Source organism: Macrobrachium rosenbergii, chromosome 48, assembly GCF_040412425.1.
Source record: "Macrobrachium rosenbergii isolate ZJJX-2024 chromosome 48, ASM4041242v1, whole genome shotgun sequence".
Classification (NCBI taxonomy): domain Eukaryota; kingdom Metazoa; phylum Arthropoda; class Malacostraca; order Decapoda; family Palaemonidae; genus Macrobrachium; species Macrobrachium rosenbergii.
In genome coordinates, this window is record NC_089788.1 from 62,728,859 (window position 1) to 62,751,171 (window position 22,313).

Below are 22,313 nucleotides of genomic sequence, written 5' to 3' on the forward strand. Positions count from 1 at the left end.
CGCGCCAGAAATTCTTTCACACGTTTTTACGTAATGTTTGCACTGTTTTATATTAGTCGTTACATAAAGTTTTATATATGGAAATGTGCGCAATTTCATGTAGAATACAACAGAAAATAACTCATGGTTGTAGCTTTTATCAGTTTTGAAATATTTTCATATAAATTACGATAACTGCCAAAATTTCAACCTTCGGTCAACTTTAACTCAACCGAAATGGTCAAAAACACAATTATAAGCTAAAACTCTTACATTCTAGTAATATTCAATCATGTACCTTCATTTTGCAACAAACTGGAAGTCTCTAGCACAATATTTCGATTTATGGTGAATTTCTGAAAAAAAAACTTTTTCCTTACGTCTCATGCGTAACTCGCCAAACATCTCAGAAATTCTTTCGTCATGTTGTTGTAATGTTTGCATCGTTTACATTAGTCGTTACATAAAGTTTCATATATGAAAATGTGCGCATTTCATGTAGAATACAACAGAAGATAGCTCATGGTTGTAGCTTTTATCAGTTTTGAAATATTTTCACATAAATCACGATAACTGCCAAAATTTCAACCTTCGGTTAACTTTAACTTGACCGAAATGGTAAAAAAACGCAATTGTAAGCTAAAACTCTTACATTCTAGTAATATTCAATCGTTTACCTTCATTTTGCAATAAATTGGAAGTCTCTAGCACAATATTTCGATTTATGGTGAATTTTTCAAAAAAACATTTTCCTTACGTCTGCGCGGTAACTCGGCCGAACATCTCAGAAATTCTTTTGTCTCGTTGTTGTAATATTTGCACTGTTTTATATTAGTCGTTACATACCGTTTTATATTAGTTGTTACATAAAATTTTATATATGAAAATGTGCGCAATTTCATGTACAATACAACAGAAAATAACTCATGGTTGTAGCTTTTATCAGTTTTGAAATATTTTCATATAAACCACGATAAACAGAAAAAATTCGACTTTCGGTCAACTTTAACTCGACCGAAATGGTCGAAAACTGCAATTGTAAGCTAAAACACTTACATTCTAGTAATATTCAATCAATTAGCTTCATTTTTCAACAAACGGAAGTCTCTAGCACAATATTTCGATTTATGGTGAATTTAAAAAAAAAAAAACATTTTTTTACGTCCATTTACAAATTCATGCATCATTTTGTGATAATATTTTCTCTGTGTTGCTTTGATCGTTTTACAATTTATTATATACCAAAATCATCGCAATTTAGTGTACAATACAACTAAAAAAAATTAACTCATTAGCTTTAACCGTTGTGCTTACAGCATGATTTGTATACAATTATATGTTTTTTTTTTTCGCTTTCATATATTCCAATGTTTATATATGATGATATTTTTTTTTTCATTTCTGATGGTTGCATACTAAACTTCAGGCAATGACAAAAAAAAAGGAGCCAAAAATGAACTCTTAATCTTAAAAACTAAGCGTGCTGTGATTTTTTGAAAAAAAAAAATATATATATATTTTTCCGCTTCGGCGCTAACTCAACGAACGCCGCCGGCATACAGGAGACGTTTTTGTAAATAGAGGCTCGGCGTTTAAGGGTTAATCTGCTGGACCTACTTATATTACCTGTATTGGTTATGAAATAAAGCTATGCTCTAAAAACAGAAAAATGACACTGTTTGCAAAATTGTCACCATTTGACAGACTCATCCAGAGAACCATACAATATAAAAAACCACCAATGCATCGATTAAGCGTCATCTCACTTTGAGGTCACACCTTAGTAACTCACCCTAATAACTTAAGAGCAAACCTGGTACTTAGTAGTTTAAAAATTGTAGCTAAATTCAACAACTTGGAACTGTGAAATCACGGTCTACTTTTGTTGGGCAATCATTTGACAAAAAATGGATAAGCTTACCAGAACAGTTGTATCCAGAAAGGATTGTATCTATGATATCTTTTGTAGTCTCTTCATAAACCTCTTTGTTCGTCGATTCTTCATTAAACACTCTCTCAAAGATAAACTTTTGCTCTCTGTGCTGACGCCTATTAAAATCTCTTGTGCGTTGACGAACTCCTTTGAAGAAAAAGTCTTCTTCATCTTCTTTAGGGTCAAAAATCATCATATGCTCATCCACAACTTTCACAACTGACCTAAAATAGTAAAACCCATGGCTTTAATATTGTAAACTCATTGTAAGAAAAAAGTAAGGTTAAACTATTGCCAAATAGCAATAAACTGCTGACAGGAATAAGAGATTCAAGTCCTGACCGTACAATTTATTTTATTTGACAAAGAAACTTTACACTGACTTAGCAAATGAGAAAAATCATCTATGAAGTTTTACAAATTGCAGTCCCTGATGAAAATAATTAGTACAAGATTCAAATGTATAAACTTACCGTGAACCATTCTCAAGCTCCCTAGAATTATAAGGCCGAATTCTGACAACAACTTTAACATTAGCTTTTGAAGCAGCTCCAAACTGTATATCACTACTCAGCTGCTTAATTAGTGCTCTCTTCCTCATAGAGGTATTCATGCGTTTCGGCGATTTAAGGGGCGAATTCGCCCTTTTCAGAAGTCGTCGGTTTAAAGTCATCTTGTCTGAAACGTAAAGTAAAGAGCAATTATTACACATCATCCCAAATTAACCACTGAAGCATAAATGATAAACAAATGCTCCACATCCTTAAATGAAATTTTTAAAAAGTATAACCATGTAGTTCCCACAAAAACCAAAGGACATCAATTTTGCAGAACAGCCAATCACCCTACCTTGTAGTTGTCTTAACCCATGAAACCTTTACATTCTCATGGAAAAAGCCAAATGTATTCCAATGATGATACTTCCATCACAATTGTACACAATTAAGTCAGGATGGAGAAAAAAAAAAAAACTTGCACACTATATTGACATAATGTAGAGTATTTTCAAATAGCAGTACTGTATCAACTTTTACAAGTTTTCGTAACAGAAAACAAAAAAAATAAAATTATGATGTATCCAACCAAAACCTGAACTGACCAGCTTGAAAACCCTACATGGTCAACAGAAAAAAAAAATGTTTTCACTGAAAGTTGGGTAACTGAGAGATGTCTAAGATACCGAAAAGGTTCAAAGAAGAGTGCATTTCTCCTAAACAGAACTCCAGATGCATTCCTCACCCTTTCGATGGAACTAAAAAGGAAGCATCTTTAGAGGTGGGGTATTTGCCCCTCAGACTGCACATCATATGACTTCACTGAGGAAAACCTGCCAATGATAAGCATGTTGTTCCATTCTGAACAGGGTCTGCACTACCTCCCTGAACTTGCTGATCCAAATCTGTAGGAAAGCATCTTGGCACCAACAATTTGATCAGCATGCCTATATACTGCCAGGGTTGAAGTTCTGACTCCTGCCAGTTGATCCCCCATCTACAGATCATGACAAAGTGAAGACAATCGCAATCAAGGAGCAATTGCTCATCTGAGAATGCCAGGGTCAACATGTCATTGAAATAGGCTGTGCATGAATGAACACCTATGAAGCAGATGACAGTCAAATGCAGAGCTTTTGACTGGTAGACTGTCCCAATGCAGACAAAGCCAAGGAACTTTAACCTGACTGATGGGTATATGGAAATCATCTGATTTAAAGTAATCTGTATTTTGTCTAGGTAGACAAATTAGAGCCTTTCCATACGAAAATTTCTCAGCACGAGCTTAAAATGGTCACTGAAGATTGGTAACTATGTGGTTAACTAACAGCAACTGGGTTAGTAGGGAGTCTCCCCATTCTCCTGCCAGAAGTCCCCCCCTTTTATTTAGTATCAAGACTATGTTGGTTGGTTGAGACTGTGATAAAAAGTTTTTATTTTTTGTTCAAATATTTTGCCTATCATCTAATCCTGCATCTTTTCCATGATTGTTTTTGTGTTTGCCTTAAGAAAGTTAAGGGAGTTTTTGTGATTGATCTGAACTGAAGTTTGCACCCATATGATTGCATCTTAAACCTATGAAGAATGGGTGTTCCTGGACACCACCTGTCTGAGGGAGTTTAGAAACTTTGACCTCTCATCTGAAATGATGACGTTCTGAGTTTTCGCCATAACTTAGGAATAACTGTAATAACAGATTTCCAACCCTCCAAGTGTCACACGTGGGACAAAAGGCCATGAAATTCCCCAACATACTTTGTCAGAAAAAGTCCTGAGAATATCATCTCAGTCAGAGGCCTACCTAAAAGAACCACAGACATCTGAATTAAGCTGTGGATGGAAGTCATATCCCACTTTTTTTTTTCTTTAAATCTTTAGCTGAAAAACTTATGGACTATACACTCATGTTAGTTCCAGAGGTGTGCAAGACTGTTCGACATTCCTCAAGAGCACTGATAACATACTGAGTAATTAATCCATGCCCTTCAGCCAGAAGACCTGGTTGAAGGCAGAGCAATAGCCTTTTACTGCTGGGACTAAAAAGAGACTGTCTCTATAAGGGTGGATGAAGAAGTTGCATCCTGCTAAAGTTAAATCACAGAAGATGGCCAACTTTCCATGATACATGGCAGCTGAGGACCTCTGGAAACAGTCAGATCTGTGCAATCCTGCAATAAAAGCCTCTCTTTCTTGCAAGCGTTCCTAGATAGCCACCAACGTGATGATTAACGGTTAATATAAACTGGTGTGACTAACAAAGAACGGTAGTCTATGGGAGAATTTTTTCTGGACGCTTTAATCAGCTGAGCTGGCAGACTGAGATATTACTCAGCATGGGGCCAACAAAGAGTCACTAGGCAAATTAGACTTTATGGCAGAAAGGTGTAGACATCCAAATCGTCCCATGGGTGCTGGAAGGCATCTTGAGAGGCAACACTAGGTCTGGAACAGGAGGACAATACACCAAGAACGAATTGTTTAGCCATGTGACAAACAGGCCAATCTCCATTGTTCTATAAAGCTAAAAGAGCCTTTCTCCTTGTAAGGATGTATGAATCACTTAGTCCCAACTATCTTAAAAATTCTGCTGCTACTATAATAGTGTCTTTGGTCAACACTAGAGGGGCTTATCACATGGTCATCTGTCCACACTTGAAAAGACCAGATCCCCTGCGGAGGTTCCTGTTATCCTATCCAGAGGTTATGTCCTCTCCAATTTCCCAGCTTAAGGGCGCAAGGAGCAAGGAAGGTTGCTGGATGCAGATCAAAGCTACTCGTGATGCCGATAAAGTGAGAGATGGCAGCAGTGCCCATGAGGCAAAACTTCTCCAAAGACAACCTGCCAAAGTAGTTAGTTGTTCCTGTCCTGACAGGTACTTTTTCTGCTGCCTAGACACAAGATTTGACTTCCTCCAGTTCATCATGATCTCCAGTTCCTGACATGTCTTGGAGCAATTGCATCTCCAATGGCACTAGAACTAGCCAAACTTTGAGGTAATGCAGAAGGAATATCAAATGGCAGTGGGCCCAGGCTGACAACAACCTAGAGGCATTTCCCAGTCATAAGGATAGGGCAAACACTCCCTTCTCAGACAAAGGAAAAGTACTTTCTGGAGGACTGATGACTGGGCATATGAAAATTAAGCATTCCATTGATGGATTCCAACACAGAATACGTCTTCATCATGAACAGAGTGCGAAGAACTAACTTATTTCACAAAAGAGATCAACCGACTGTCTCAAACATCCATTAGTAATACTGATGTTCTTGTTTGTTTTATTTATCTAGCACTGATTTCTAATGTTGGCTTGCTAAAATTAATTCTGGTTGTTTCAAGTAATACTAACTAATTCTAGTTACTGTGCTGTACATTATGTCTGACTTATGTTCTAATTCTAAAGTTTATTACAATCTAGTTCTAGTTATAATTACCTGTTGTATAGTTCTAAGGTTTTCTATATTTTACTATACCTCTGCTTCTACCATTATATTTTATTTCCATCTTCCTTCTACCCTCATCTTTCCACCTAACAACATATGATTAATATTATGGAGCAAGTGTCATGAGAAATGTAAAGCATGGCCAGCTATCTCAGATTGTGGATACTATGCAATATGTAAGGGAACAGGAATAGTATACAGGTATTCAGTTAACTGTAGTGTTTGTGTGTATGATATTATGTAGGTAGGTCAGTCTGGCTCTCCTCTGCACATTGGAATGAATAATCTTCAGACTCTTCTGCACATTAGAATGAATAAGTTAAGTATACTTTAGTTTAACCAGACCACTGAGCTGATTAACAGCTCTCCTAGGGCTGGCCCGAAGGATTAGATTTATTTTACATGGCTAAGAACCAACTGGTTATCTAGCAACGGGACACACAGCTCACTGTGGAATCCAAACCACATTATAGCGAGAAATGAAATTCTATCACCAGAAATAAATTCCTCTAATTTATTTCTTCATTGGCCAGTCAGAGAATCGAATGTGGGGCCAGCAGAGTATTAGCTGAGAATGGTACCCACCCATCCAATGAGGAACTAATCTTCAGACTCCTCTGCACATTATTAGAATGAATAATCTTCAGAATGTATGATTAAAAATTATGGCTGCATCCCGAGTTTAATTTATACTCTATTTTTCCTTGTTCTGTTAGGGAAATATAATTGTCCTACATCCATTTCATCAAAAGGAAGGTATAGACACGGAAAATTTTCCATTTAACCAATACTGTATAAATATACTGTACGGTATAATGTAACAAAACACTTAAATGTAAAATATGGCTGTTAAAGTTTTGCTGAAGTTCAACACAACATGGCCTAAAAGAAAATCTGAGAAGTACTGAATTATAATGCAGTTTCTGGTCATAATAGTGAGGAGATGGAGGGCGGGAGCTGTTTTCATGCTATGGAGATGGTTCTCTGACACCCTTTTCCACATAAACCAGGTAATTGATTATGAAGGATGACGGTCTTTTACCATAATTCCAACAACTGCCTGACAGAGGGCTGGCTCAGGATAATCTACAGGTTTGGTTCTTTAAAGCATCTCGCTGAGGGGTGTTGGTTGGTGGCATCATTATCGTAAAAAATGGTTATTTTTATAATGGGTTTCCATATATTCATACGAAGAGGGAATGTTTGGCCAAGGAAGTGCTTTTCTTTTAAAATATGGAGTGCTGCTAAGGTGCAAGGGCAGCACATGTGCAGTGCAAGGTCGAGAGCTCTTCACTGGGAGAGTCGGTAGAGCTGTGGACTGGCACTCGTCAGGCCCGAGTTCGAGTCTCCGGCCGGCTGATGAAGAGTTAGAGGAATTTTTTTCTGGTGATAGAAATTCAGTTCTCGCTATAATGTGGTTCGGATTCCACAATAAGCTGTAGGTCCCGTTGCTAAGTAACCAATTGGTTCTTAGCCACGCAAAATAAGTCTAATCCTTTGGGCCAGCCCTAGGAGAGCTGTTAATCAGCTCAGTTGTCCGGTAAAACAAAGGTACACTTAACGTAGTGCATGATAAAACTAAGGTACACTTCACTTAGTGCAATGTCGAACAAGTGCTGGGGCACCCTCTCACATGACATCGGAACTGGTAGATCGCTTTAGTTTTTTTAACGGTGGGGTCAGCCTCATGTCAGGAGACTAAACTTTTTATTCCTAAAATGAATTACAGGCTGTATACTATCACTGCAGTTAGAGGGTTTGACATGCCCAGGGGTTATTTCTAGTGATCTTACCTTTTTATGTGTGAAGGTTAGAATAATAACCACCAATAATTAAAACCTACTCAGCCCAGTCAAATTCTTTGTTTAAACTGTTCTTCATGGTGCTCCACTCAAAAGAAATTGACAAGGCACCCAAGTTTCAGGTAATAACAATCTCTAACAATCCTAGATTTAATCAGCTTAACAGGAAAATTAACATGCTCTCCTGGAAATAACTGCTGGTACAATATACCCTCTAACTATAATACTATACAGCTTATAATTTATCAGAAGAATACAAAATGTCAAGCTTCTTGAGATGAATTTAGTAGTCAGGGTTTTGTACACTAAATTCAAAACTAGTCCCAAGACCAGGTCTACATATTTCTGTAGTCTGTGTTTTTTCTTTACTCAATGCTGAGGTATTCGTCTTCTTCTTCTTCTTCGTTTTAACGTGCTTTTATACCCATTTTTATATGGGGTAAGCACGGTGCCTTCTTTGAAGGACTTTGATTTGGCGGTGGGGTAGGCCGTAACCTCGACCAGCTGCCCTGCCTGACATCGCTTAGACCCCGGTAACGAATGTGTACATGTATTACCGAAACCCCCGCTCCCTTTCTCCCAGCAGCACGAGGAGAACTGGGCGGGTAGTCCGACAGTTCGAGACGTGTGAGGTGTCTTATGTTTTTAGAAGATGTTGGAGTGGCTTTGTTTATGTGTGTATTAGTCTGTAACATCCATTTGCTTTCAGCAAACCTATCCGTTGATTACATACGTAATCCCGAGATGTCTACATGGATAGCAAAGTTTCCGCCTCTGACTGGTCGGCTGCGGGGACTGAACCCTCGCCAAAGGCTTCTATGAAGTCTGTGGTTGCCACTCTACCAACCAAGCCATCGAGGCTCTAATGCTGAGGTATTCGTCTAACATGATTAAATTACTTCTTGCACCCATTCCTAGTCTATTCCATCTAACTATAACTTCTAGGGCTAGTCCATTCCCAATTTGGTATTGGTAAAAAAAAAAAAATTAGTATTAACCAGCCCCCCCCTTTTTTTTGGACAGGGATAAATCACAAAGATAAGAAATATATAAATTTCATTACTGGCCAATGCTTCATGAATTAAATTAGCCTGAAAGTAAAATTGCCAAAAATAGTGACCACATTAATCACCACATGACCGAAGGCAATCAATATTTACTGAGAAAAGGGTAACTGCAAAAACCAGTTGACTTGTACCAATAAAATGGGAAAAAATAAATAAAAGATAAACAGTCAGAGAAATAAAGGTTTGTGCATTTTTCTATAAAAAAAAAGAAGCTAGCCAAACTGGGAATGCTGACTAGAAGTTACAGCTTAAGCTAAGAATATTGTAGGTCTGCAGTAGTGGGCATTACATGTTAGAGTGTGCTATTATGCCACTGTCAAGGTTCGGTCAGGCTTAACTGTCAAAACTTGGACTCATGGTTTAAGTAGCTTATAATTTAAGTCTAATTCCTATTTAATTACAGCCTACATCCAGTTATGCAATAGAATAGAACAGAATATAGAATTTAGGCCAAAGGCCAAGCACTGGGACCTACAAGGTCATTCAGCGCTGAAAGGGAAATTGACAGTAAGAAGGTTTAAAAGGTGTAACAGGGCAAAAACCTCGCAATTGCACCATGAATCAAGTTTTAGGATGGGGTGGAAAGTAAGATGAAAGAGTATATGAAAGGAGGCACAGTAAATGGAATGAAAAAGGTTGCAGCTAGGGGCTGAAGGGACGCTGCAAAGAACAAGTAATGCCTACAGTGCTTTACAGTAAATCCTTGATTTAGTGAACTATTTTAACCAATGGGTCATTAGCAATTTATTGCAATACGATAGACCTTGTTAAAAATGCTTTAAACAAAAGTCACAGAAACAGTTTAAATCTTTAGCAAGGAATTAAAATTTCACAGAAGTATTAACACAATTTGTCTTAGGACCAGGGGTAAAATTGAATTTTAGACCAATAATGCTGTGGACAATACGCTACTTCCACAAGAAGAACACTTCATATCTAGTGACTAAAAGTCAAGTGACCTAATGAACGTCACTAGCTCTGTTGGTCTGACAGAGTGGGTGGAGGGTACATGCACAAATGAAAAGATGCAACCTCAAGTGGGGCAGGTATACCTACCTTGGGCTACCTCCAAATCTGAATACTTGTAAATAATGCAAATTCTGGTAAAACCTTTTTGAGTTTTTCTTGTAAATCATTATCTAGGTAGTATCATCATCAGAGAAAAGGTCATGATGACATTATGTTGTCAATGTAAATAGAGGGGTCATGCAGTCTGGCATAGGCTACATTTACCTGTACGCATTTCAGAGGGGATACAACCTAACCAGAACTACCTTTACCCTGAGCAATAGCAGAGTAAGGAGTCAGGGATACTGTAGGCGTAGTGGGTATTTCTGTAGTAAGCATTTCCAAGATATGGCCTAACCAGACTGACTTTTACCTAACCAGACTGACTTTTACCTAACCTAAACTGAAATACCACATCCTAACCTGGCCATGAGGGGGGGGTCCCCCAGACCCCTCCCTCCAAAGTAATTTGTGACCCTTTACTCTGCCATCGGTAAAACTTTACAATAGTTGCGCAGCCTGATTCCCGCCAGTTGTCGACCAGAACAATTTTCTCATACATAAACAGACCAAACCTTTCCCATAATGCCAGGTCCTGACCTAACCAGACCTTACCTACCTAATCTAACTTAGGGCCATGCCCTGACCACCCCCCAAAAGATGGTAACCTGTCCGGTTGGCAACTGGCAGGAACCAGGCCACGCAACTATTACAAAGTTTTACCCACTAAACATCGGAAACAATGGACTACGCTTCCATTCAGAGGTATCCCAGGGTTAGAGCCTCGTCCCGTTTTACCCTTATGTTAAACGATATCTTCGTGCGCCCGTCTCCTTTACATTTAACCGCAATACTGGCCAATAACTTTACTGTCATCTATAGGCTAGCTACTCTAGCCTACTCTAGAGACCTTCAGATGTACATTGGTCGCAAACGAAATGCGGTAATGGCCTATTGGACTTAGCCTAGCCCTAGACAACCAAACATAGGCCTATCAGGAGCACAGGCTACGCCCATTTCTGAACTGTGGGCTTTAACTAGGTCTACCTTCTAATTCTGATTTTAAGGTGGTCCTAACACGGGAATTAACCTAACCTACGAAAACCAAAGGACCCCAGTTGGGTCTGGGCTACCTCGCACGGAGATTCGAGGAGGGTTAGCCTAGACTTGCTAAACTACGCTTACCTAACAACTAACTATTGAATATCCTAACAAATGTGAATTATATTAATTTTATTCATAAAGCCGATCTTAAAACCTAGATTAAGGTATGAAATCATTAGCCCCAGCTAAGATGGGCTACAGTTTTTGTATGACCTTCGGGGCAATCAAACTTTGGCTACGCGGCTGCTTGACTTAACCACAATTAAGTCCTCCTGAAGTGAAAAAGCAGCCTTTTTACGACAAAGCAAACTTAAAAAACTCTTCTCCAACATTACCTTCATTACCAAACGGCCGCACACATAGTACACCACAATAACTATCAATATAAACAACACTTGAACGGAGACACTTCCTTCACTTGGCCGATTTGAATCTGTCGGTAGGATGGCGTCGTCCTTTTAAATAATCTGGACCAATCAGCGACGAGGATAAGTTACCACTCCACGTTTTGACCAATCAGCTGCTAGGCAAAGTTGCCAGCCACATCAGATTGGTATGGCGGCGTTTTTTAAATCTATTGTCACTGGACGATTAATACAAATCGCTCAACTACATCACTGATATATGACTTGTGATTTTTTATAAAAATTCAAAAGTTTTCTTACTCTGCTGTGTTTTACATCACTACAATGCAAAACGCAAAAACAACACATGCTTGGCCTGTCTGGACAAAGCTCGCCAATCACATCATTCCTTTGTTATTTTAAGAAAGTGGATTTTAAAATTGAAAATAAACTTTTCACTTAATTTCTTGGAATTTTAGAGAGTCTTCTTGAATTTCAAACGTTACATTAAACGTTAATCATTTAAAGAGAGGCTAAATAAAACTAGACGATGAACAGGTGTCTGCCATCATTTTACTGAAATTTCAAGTAACTGTGATAGTATCTTAACAAAAACATTGAGAAATCATCACTTACTTCTCTTTTAGTCAAAGGCACCTGTCTATCGCTACCAACAGAATCCATAACCGAAATAATTAGCACCTGTGGAAAGGTAAATTGTGCGAAAAAATTAACAAGCTGGTAATATTCTACGTCATCTTTGTATTTCGTACGCCACGCCATTTTCGTTATTTTAGCCCTCAGGCAAAGTTGATTTTTTTTCTTTTATCTCTAGCACTCAAATCTAATTTGGCTGGCTTCAGTTAATGGATCTAACGTAGTTTTATTTTGCTATCTTCCCTTTTATTATTTCTTTTTCTAAAGAACAAACTTCACTTAACATAAAAATTTAACATAAAAATGAAACGAATCAACAATGAGCAAACGTGACTCTCAGAGTTACCTTTATTTACTTAAGAAGTGGTTAAGGAGAAGGTGTATGGAAGTCTTGAAAAGAGAGAATTTTTGTCATTTGTTTCCCAGAACAAGGAAACTTAAACATATAATATGTATGAGTTAATGTATGGAGAAAATTTAACCTAAATATGGAAAGATTTTTCTCTGTACAACCTTAAAATTACTATTGTTTAAATTAAACTGTATATAGCAGATGGGATCCAGGCCTAAGTCCAAAACTCGTTGATTAGACTTAGGTTTGGGAATAGCCTACACACATATACATAGTGAAAAAGACACACACATATATGTATATACATACATACACACACACACACATATATATATATAAATATATATATATATATATATATATATATATATATATATATATATATATATATATATATCTACTGTACATATATATACAGATATATATATATATATATATATATATATATATATATATATATATATATATGTGTGTTCTAGGACAGCTGAACCAGTGGACAAATGAACCAGTGACAATTGAACCAGTAGACAATTGAACCAGTGGTCAACTGAACCAATGGACAACTGACAATTGAACCAGTGGAAAACTAAACCAATGGACAACAGTGGACAATAACCAATGACAATTGAACCAAAGTACAATTGAAAAAACATTTAGTAAGAAACATTCTTCTAAAAAAATCATGAATCATTGTGGATGCTGTAGGAAAAGAAGATACAATGAAAAAATATTAAGAAACATTTATTAAGAAACATTCATCTATTAAAAAATCATGAATCATTGTGAATGCTGTAGGAAAAGAAAATACAATACAAAAATATATATAAACCAGCTGATATAATGACATACAGTGCACTACAGTGTCCCCTATCTACACGACCCGCATATTAGTTACTGTTAGCAAATAGGAGACCTTGTCTAGTTCACCTCTGTACAACGGTGTAGTTTGATGTAATTGTTAGTGGGTGCATGGCACCGATGCACACAATGCAGTAGCATAATATATGAGAAATGGCGAGACGTTTGGCGTCTTCACAAACGGAAACATACATACAGTTTGATACAGAAGATTCGGTGGAACATTATGAGTACATGATTAGAATGCTTGCATGGCAATGCAATTAGCGGTGATTGTACATAAATCGAGACAACAATGGTTAGGGAGAAACAGACTGAAATATTGTATGGGTGAAGTCGCGTTCCGTCAGAGAAAGAAAACGAGATGCTCTTGTTCTGTCTTGTCCCCTCCGATGGATGACGAACACACGAACACACACGTGTGTTTGGAAGAGATTGCATCGGGGCGACGGGCTCTTAGACGCCAAATGCTGGACAGCGATGTCCCGAGCGATGCCCTTCAAAAACTTCCACGTGGTTGGGTAAGCACACATGTACACAGATTTCAGGGCATTATGGAACCCTTCACAACAATTTGTGGTTCTTGGAGCACATTATTCTGCATCCTCGAAGTGGTTCCAAATTTTGATAGGGAAACGGGGATCCCTTCGACGTCCACCAATCTGCAAACCTCTCATGTTAGTGGACTCTAAAAATGGATCTAGGACAACTACGATTGAACCAGTGACAAATGAACCATATAATAGGAGAGATTTCCCTCGTTCGGTGATCCCAAACTGAAGAGACATGCTGTAATGATACTGGTTCAGTTTTCATTGCTTCCTTATAATAATAATAATAATAATAATAATAATAATAATAATAATAATGGTTCAGTTTTCACTGGTTCTTTATAATAATAATAATAATAATAATAATAATAATAATAATAATAATAATAATAATAATAATAATAATAATAATGGTTTACTCGTCTACTGGTTCAGTTGTCCACTGGTTAGTAGTTCACTGATTCAGTCGTACACTGGTTCAGTTGTCCACTGGTTCAGTTGTCCGGCACTCACCGCTAGGCCTTTCGACAGTAAGTCGAAAGGCCTAGCACCACTCACTCCGTCGTTTCACTTTCCTTCGTGGCATTCAGTGGCGGATCCAGGGGGGGGGCCTGTGGTCACGTGCCCCCCCCAAAATCCAAAAAAAAAAAAATTATAATAATAATAATAATAATAATAATAATCTTCACAGATGTAAAGTTAACCATAGCTACAAAAAACTACTTATAAATAACAAATAAATAACATTCACTTGTCATCTTGGAGTACACGTATGTAATGTATTGTATTAAGACTTAAAACACTCGCGTCTGTTACAGCAGGCAGTTGTCAGGACTCAGGGTACGATAATAATCGGATAATTATCAATCAAGTACATTTGGCACATGATCGTATTATCATACTATGTATAGGAATGTAAATTACACAGTAATTTATGAATATGTCAATTAGATCATTATACTTATAGGAATGCATTGTTTGCTCAAAAAGGAGCTAGCTGGTACTTTGGAAGTTTTATAAGTTGACTTATTTGTCCGACAATTTTCATAAACAGACGAGTCTGAGACGACAGTGCAGAAAACGGACGAGAAGCTTTCCTGTACTAGTCACGTCGCAGGGCCCCAGGCTGACTGACGGCTGATGCAGCGCAGTCAGTCTCGATCGGTTCAAGGCAAAGTTAGCGACGCTTGTTCACCATTGTTGGTAGTGTGTGTTGATTATAGACTTGTGAAAATCAAATTATCAATGGTCAACCGTCAATCATGAAACGTGTGACAGTGAATGAACCAAAAATTCCCCCCGGGGAAACACAGGGTACACAGGGGAGCAGTAAAAAAACAAAACAACCCAAGCTTGACATGTATTTCAAAAGAAAGATAATATGCCTTCTCAGCCTCCTGGGTAAGTAAATAGCATAAAATCTCTCTCTCCCCTATATGTTGTTGTCTGGTGGTTATAATAAACATATTAAGGGTTATTTTAAAGCCTAATCTCTCTCTCTCTCTCTCTCTCTCTCTCTCTCTCTCTCTCTCTCTCTCTCTCTCTCACTTTATCTATCTTTTTATCTCAAGAACGTTTAATAAACACCATGTCTCTCTCTCTCTCTCTCTCTCTCTCTCTCTCTCTCTCTCTCTCTCTCTCTCTCTCTCTCCTTTATGCTGTTGTCTGGTGGTTATAAATATAATAAACATATTAAGGGTTATTTTAAAGCCTAATCTCTCTCTCTCTCTCTCTCTCTCTCTCTCTCTCTCTCTCTCTCTCTCTCTCTCTCTCTCTCTCTCTCTCTCTATAGCTCTAATGCTCTAATGCGCTTTTTTTCTCACCTAGATCCGGTTCAGCTTCAAGGAATGAAAGACAAGGTGTTGATTCAGTTGAAAATACCAGCAGCTGTAGTATCTCACTTCCAGCTCCAGATATCCCACAACCATCTAGATCCCATAAATCTTTAGAAATACCAATGGACCGAACGGTTGAATCTGGTAACCTGAGACTGAGTGACAGTAGTGACTCCCTTTCAAATGCAAGAAGTGTTGATAGAGAACCTTTGTCAGCCATGGACATAGGTTTATGGGTGGGCATGTCAAAAACTGATAAAGACAAAGTTGATATTCTTCAGAATTCATGGAGACCTGGGGATACTTACCAGCTACCTCACACAGAGAGAGGTGGAAAGAAAAGGTTTCTTAGACAAAGCCATTTAGATAATTTTGCATGGTTGGCATATTCTCACGTAAAGTCGGGATTATTTTGTAAAGTCTGCACGGTATTTGAGCAAAGGGATGGTGGCAAAAGTAAGCAGGGTTTAAAATCATTAGTAACTGAACCTTTAAGGAGATTTGACAGGCTGACAGGTAATGATGGTTATTTAGTTCAACACAGTCAGACATCCTATCACCAGACTAATGCAGTGAGAGCAGACAATTTTCTTGAAAGAATGAAAGATCCTACAACCAATATCCATGCAGCACTAGATGAGCAACATAAAGAAGAAGTATCTTTGAACCGTAAAGGACTAGAGGGTATCATTCACTGCATTGTTTACTTGGGCAGACAAGGCTTATCATTAAGAGGTCACAGAGATGATGGCAACATTCAGGGAAGTGAGAGAGAAGGGAATGAAGGTAATTTCCGTGAGCTCCTGCGGTTTGCAGTCAGGAGAGGGGATACTGCATTAGAAAAACACTTGAAAAATGCTAAAAAAAATGCAACCTACACTAGTAAGACTACACAAAATGATATTATTGCGTGTATTGATGAACACATTTCCAATGTAATTTCAGAGAGAATTAGCAAATCTAAATTTTTTTCAGTAATAGCTGATGAAACTACTGACAACAATAGGAAGGAACAATTATCAGTTAGTGTCAGGTACTTAGATGAAGGGAAAGTGCGGGAAGATTTTCTAGGATTTGTAGAGATTGATGATCTTTCAGGAAAAGGTATAGCTGAAAAAAATAGTTAATGAATTAATGAGGCATAACATTGATTTGTTCTACATGATTGGCCAAGGGTATGATGGTGCAAGTGCTATGAGTGGTGGTATTAAAGGATGTCAGGCTATAATCAGAGAGAAGTACCCAGCAGCTGTATATATTCACTGTGTTGCTCATTGCTTGAATTTGGTAATCTCCAAATCCAGCCAAGTGCCTGCCATCCGTAATTGTTGGAATGACATTAATGAAATTGTAAATTTTTTCATTTTTCACCACAGAGAATAAAATGTATGGAAAACATAATCCAAAAAGATGAAATGGAGCCATCCTCACAGTTACTACAGGTTGCACAAGTTTAGTGACACTAGGTGGGTAGAAAGGCATGATGCTCTGATTGTTTTCAAGAGGTTGCTTCCTTATGTCATAGAAGCTCTCACAGATATAGCATCTTGGAAAAATGATGGAAATGCTCGTAGTTTGCTTAAAAAGATAGATTTCGAGTTCATTGTTTCTTTGAGTGTTCTTAGTGCGATATTAACTGAGACCAGACCACTGTCACAACAACTTCAGGCAGTCAGTACAGACATGCTGGAATGCTCCACTCAAATAAAGTCAGTTCATGAGAAAGTACAAAGTCTGAGAGAAAATGACGTGTTTGATGCAGTTTATCAAGATGCAATTAAGCTAGGACTTGAGATCAATGTAAATGAATCTGTGCCCAGGTTAGCAAACAGACAGTCTCATAGATCAAATCATCCATCTTCCACACCAAGTGAATACTATCGCAGAGCAGTCTTCATCCCCTTTTTGGATTTTGTTCTCAGCCAGTTTGAGGAACGCTTTTCAGATTACCATGCAACTGCTAGCTCAATGTGTTCCTTAATTCCAAGCTATTTTCACAAAACCTCTTTTGATGATATGGCCCCATCTTTATTGCTGTATAAAAACTTTCTCATAAATGACTCTATGCTGGGACTAGATGATACACATGATTATGTCACTGAATTCACTATGTGGAGATCGCGTTGGTCTGCTGTGGAAAAAAGCTCTTGGCCAACTACTATACTAGATACGTATGAGCAGTGTTCACCAAATTATCCTGTTACAAAAAAATTGTTACTAATGTATGCCACTTTGCCTGTTTCATCAGCCACAGCTGAGAGAAGTTTTTCAACTCTTAACCACATAAAATCCTACAGAAGAGCAACAATGGGGGAAGATAGATTGAATGGCCTTGCCAAGGTATGCATACACCGTCAACTATCTAATAATGATGTGATTCAAAATTTTGTCACAAGTATCATTGATATATTTTCCAAGAAGAAAAAACGTAGGAAAGAGTTTATCATATAAGCTGTGTCACAATCTGCATCACACCAACTTGTTCTCCTGTCATAATTATAAAGTATAATGAAGAGATAAGTAAGAAAAAGAATAAATTTACTATTTGTTTGTTTCACCAATCTATAGAAATGAGTGTATTTCTTTTCTGACATTTAAAAAATAAATTCATAAGTAAGAACACTAAATATACATTTTTTAATCAATATACTATTAGGCTATGAATGTATTTTTTTCTGAATATATTTAAAGAATAAATTTGCCTCATTGTAGTTAAACTGATTCTTTTTTTTCATAAAATTATATATATATATATATATATATATATATATATATATATATATATATATATATATATATATATATATATATATATATAGTACCAGGTACTTTACTTTATTCCCAAATAATGTAGACGCATATTTCAACAAGTGTAGGTACTGTTCTGTACTCAGCAGTCAGTACTCTGTAAGGAAGCCTCTGACGGCTCTGAGTATGCCAACTGCCAAGTGCCCCCCCTAAAAATATTACCTAGATCCGCCACTGGTGGCATTGCCTTTAATTATATATATATATATATATATATATATATATATATATATATATATATATATATATATATATGAAGGATTACTATAATCCAATTAACACTGATTCGTTTATCACACATCAACACAGGTGAAAAAGTGAGAAACTGGTGTAGGTCCCAACAAGCTTCAATTTTTCCAAGCCATTATTGAAAGACTGATACATAGTGGTAGAAATCACAATATAATATATATACATACATACATACATATATATATATATATATATATATATATATATATATATATATATATATATATATATAATATAAAAAGTGTAACTGACTCACAAAAATATGGAACATGATTATATAAATATAAAGACAAAATCCATAAAGAAAAGAGACACACTGGAGTGCTGCGAGGCCTTTTGACTGTCTCTGCTAAGTAAAGGATGACAATCGAAAGGCCTCACTTGCAGCACTCCAGTGTTTCTCTTTCCTTTGTGGATTTTTTCTTTATATATATTATATATATATATATATATATATATATATATATATATATATATATATATATATATATATATATATAGACAGATAGATAATTATTCACAAATCCTTAAAATCGGTTTCAGTGTACTCTGGGAGTATTACACACAGCCTTTTATAATCAACTATCTTGGTGGAAATGTGCTGAATTTCGTTCCGAGCAAAAAAGCAAAATTCAAAAGCAGTGTGGACAGCAGAATCGAAATCAATTTATATCTCTCTTGACAGCCGCATGGATGCGTTTTCTGTCTCCTCTGCATCAAACCCAAAAGGCACAGGTTTGAATGCTGGCCTGAGCAGATGTACTTATGAAGTATAAGTCTTTTTGAGTGCGAGTTGTTTCCAAGGTAAAAGGAATGCCACATGAAGGAGCATTTGTGGCTTATACGTTTATTATTCACTAGTTTGATTTGGCGTCAGCTATTTCTTTGAATTTTTTTCCCTCTTGGAAAGTAAAAACTAGCCGTTTCCTATTAAATCTTCTTCCATTTACTATTCTATGTAAAAATCTCTTTGATTTACCCCTTGCTAGTAGGTACCTGTCATTTCTTTTCTGTTAGGACACTCAGTCTTACCTTTGAGTAATTTATTTATTTTTTCCAAGTCCAGTACTCTATTTGTCAACAGCAGTTATACAGTTGCCACATATGAAAAAGTATGAACAAACTTTATATACCAATTAGGCCTACCATTGGAGGAATTTTACCACGATACCTCACTTACACCTGCTTCGCAATGCTACTCTACTACTGCTGCAGTAGCTCAATCAAGTATTAATTCTCGGAGTATATTTAAGTTACCCTGCCTAACACGACTCTCCTCCTTCCATCTCTCTTCACCAACAACACAGTGCTTCCTGGCCATCCATCTTGACCTGTCCCCAGAATAAACCTTGAGGTGTATACTTGATCCTTAGTGTCTGTGACCATCTCTAGAAATCAAGCCTAGCACCGATGGCCACATTATAAACCTCATTCTTCCACCTTACCTGGCCATTTCAGCTAAACAAATTTTATGGGTGAGGAGGGATAGTATTTGATTTTCAACTTATGGTTCCACAGGTAATATAGGCCCCATTACAGAAAAGTGAAGTCCTATGGCAGTAATAAAAATTTAACCTGTTTTAACTTGACTGTCTTGATTTCCCCACTTGTTTTGGTCACAGAAACTAGGGTGGGGAAATGAAAATTTGACAGCAGAAGAAATTAATCAACAAATGAGCATTCAGTATGAAGATGACCTTCACCATGGACAATTGGATGGTGCAATCAGCTTTCTCTCATCACATAAGTGATTATAGAAAAGTTTTAACAGATGGACAAAATTGTGATCTGTATCACTACATGGTGCTCAAAATCAGTGGTTTGCCACCTGTCTTGACTGGAATTATCATTCCCAAACTTCAACTCTTGATGGTTTGTAAAAACAAAGTTTTAACTGATAAGTCTTATTTTATTAAACTACTGCTCATGAATTTGGTCCAGGTTTTGGCTGCTTAAGTACTGCTAATTACAACCACAATAGGGAGAATGGTGTCATTAGACACTGCATATACAATGAAAATTAACCACATCTGACTTTTAGTACATGTTTTGATGTTATGTGTTCACTGATGACACAGACAAATCTTAATAACAGAAATTCCACATTATTTTTTGTGGTGACTAACTTTACAGCCCTGCTTCACTGAGATGCAAGTCTACTGTAACCCCATATTTTTATGATGAAAAGAGGAGGCTAATGCACATCGGGTAAATGAGTAATGTGAAACAAAGAAGGCATAAATAAAACTTTATTAGTAGTTAAGTAAATACTGTACAGCATTAATATAAAAATTAATGAGTAATGAAAATTCCAATGTATATCAAAGCAAATAATACAGAAATGTCAATACCAATTTAAAAATTACCACAGCAACCTGTGCTGACAAAATTAGGTAAGGCAAAGTTATCTTTCATCAATGATAGGTGATAACTATTATCATCAAATTTACAGTAACTAAGACACTGATAATGTTCACAAAGGTGAATAAAATTTCAATAAAGGACACATTCCTATGATAATTTAAGTACAGTACATGAAATCCTTTGAAGACCAATTGCAACATCACTAGAAAATTCATGATGGGAATGTATTTCTAACAGAATTATTTACAATGTAATCACTTACTACTAAATCATATAAGCAATAAAGACCATTTACATATAACCCACAGAAGAATTCTTACAAAACGCTAATACATTGGTTCTGTGCAAAGAAAAAATGTGCTTAAACACTAAATCCTCAATTCATTGAAAATTTGTTAAAAAAAGGTAACAACCTGTATTACCCTACATAAAAGCTCTTCATTTTCTTTCAGCTATGAGTATACAGTATATATAGGATGCTGGGGAGAGGAGCTCTGCACTTGTTGGTAAGTGTAGCTAAACACAAAAGAAAATAACTGAGAAGTGAGGAAAGATGAACTGATGAAAGACTTAAGGATACCTCAAAACTGTTGCAAAGCCTTTGTAGACAGAGTTAAGGATTGGATCTGAAATTCAATGCCACAACATGTAGTTATTACATGAAAAAAAAAATTCCCACTAATATTTAAGCTTTTGTCCTAAAAACCTTTTGCCATAAAACACTAAGCTATAAAATATATCAGTGTAAAGTTTCTCTAGAACCTGTCATCTGTGCTTGATGCAAAAGGAACACATTCCTTGTACTGCAGAAACAAATCCACAGTTATGTAACAGAGACTGAAAAGGAGAATCATACACATTCTCAAAAGCTCTCTGTCAAGTTCTATTTGCATACTGTAATACATTTGTACACTTACACAACTGCAGATTTGTTTCTCCATTTTAAGACTCATGCTACTATGAGTATTTTTTTACTCTTTGTATTCATATAGCCCAGACAACTTCTAACATATTAAGACTTAGTATGATTTCATCTGCAATGGCTTTAGGCAACAGACACTACTGGCCAAAATGAAAAAAAAAAATGCTGCTATTCTAACTAACAACATGACCTCTAAAAAAAAAATTCTACATTTGAAATACCTTACGAGGTAAGTTTCTTATCACACTCTTTATCATTAAGTCGTGAACTCATCACAATAAAGTAAGATTATACACTACGAAAATTGAAACCTCAAAACTTATTTTATATATATATTTACATGTATCATTTAGGCATCGTATTATGAAAAACTGGTGCAGAAAATGCTGACATTGGAATATTATAACAACAATGTCCCTATAATTCAAGTCAAATCAAAACCCTTTAAGCTTAAATGAGTACTGTATCAGGATTCTCTGTATTATTCATCTATATTCTTGGGTTCTATATGTACAGTAATATACAACACACAGTTTCACTG

General features: G+C 36.6%; 3 protein-coding genes across 4 annotated transcripts in view; 2 read left to right on the top strand and 1 right to left on the bottom strand.

Annotated features, from left to right (window-relative positions):
- LOC136831464 (kinesin-like protein KIF18A) overlaps positions 1–11,373 on the bottom strand; it is a 55,590-nt gene extending 44,217 nt beyond the window's left edge. The window contains exons 1-3 of one of the 2 annotated variants that reach the window (XM_067091957.1): positions 11,165–11,373; positions 2,386–2,590; positions 1,901–2,136 (exon numbers count right to left, since the gene is read on the bottom strand). In XM_067091957.1, coding sequence (XP_066948058.1) covers positions 1,901–2,136; positions 2,386–2,585 — 436 coding nt within the window. In that variant the 5' untranslated portion in view covers positions 2,586–2,590; positions 11,165–11,373. The remainder of the gene's footprint in view (positions 1–1,900; positions 2,137–2,385; positions 2,591–11,164) is intronic. The other variant, XM_067091958.1, reaches the window with a different exon arrangement.
- A 3,322-nt stretch (positions 11,374–14,695) lies between these two features.
- Positions 14,696–18,143, top strand: LOC136831465 (zinc finger MYM-type protein 1-like). The gene is made up of 2 exons (XM_067091959.1): positions 14,696–14,992; positions 15,419–18,143. The coding sequence occupies exons 1-2, from the start codon at positions 14,973–14,975 to the stop codon at positions 16,551–16,553; spliced, it is 1,155 nt and encodes a 384-aa protein (XP_066948060.1). The 5' UTR covers positions 14,696–14,972; the 3' UTR covers positions 16,554–18,143.
- LOC136831122 (52 kDa repressor of the inhibitor of the protein kinase-like) lies at positions 16,837–17,877 on the top strand. The gene has a single exon (XM_067091076.1). It carries the CDS (start codon positions 16,837–16,839, stop codon positions 17,875–17,877), a length of 1,041 nt encoding a protein of 346 aa, XP_066947177.1.
- Positions 18,144–22,313: the final 4,170 nt, after the last annotated feature.

What these genes read in the sequence shown, in the direction of transcription:
- LOC136831122 (XM_067091076.1), top strand. Translation starts at nt 16,837, where the DNA reads ATGAAATGGAGCCATCCTCACAGTTACTACAGGTTGCACAAGTTTAGT.
- LOC136831465 (XM_067091959.1), top strand. Translation starts at nt 14,973, where the DNA reads ATGCCTTCTCAGCCTCCTGG. An exon ending in ATGCCTTCTCAGCCTCCTGG is followed by an intron (nt 14,993 to 15,418) that starts GTAAGTAAATAG and finishes TTTCTCACCTAG; the next exon opens with ATCCGGTTCAGCTTCAAGGA.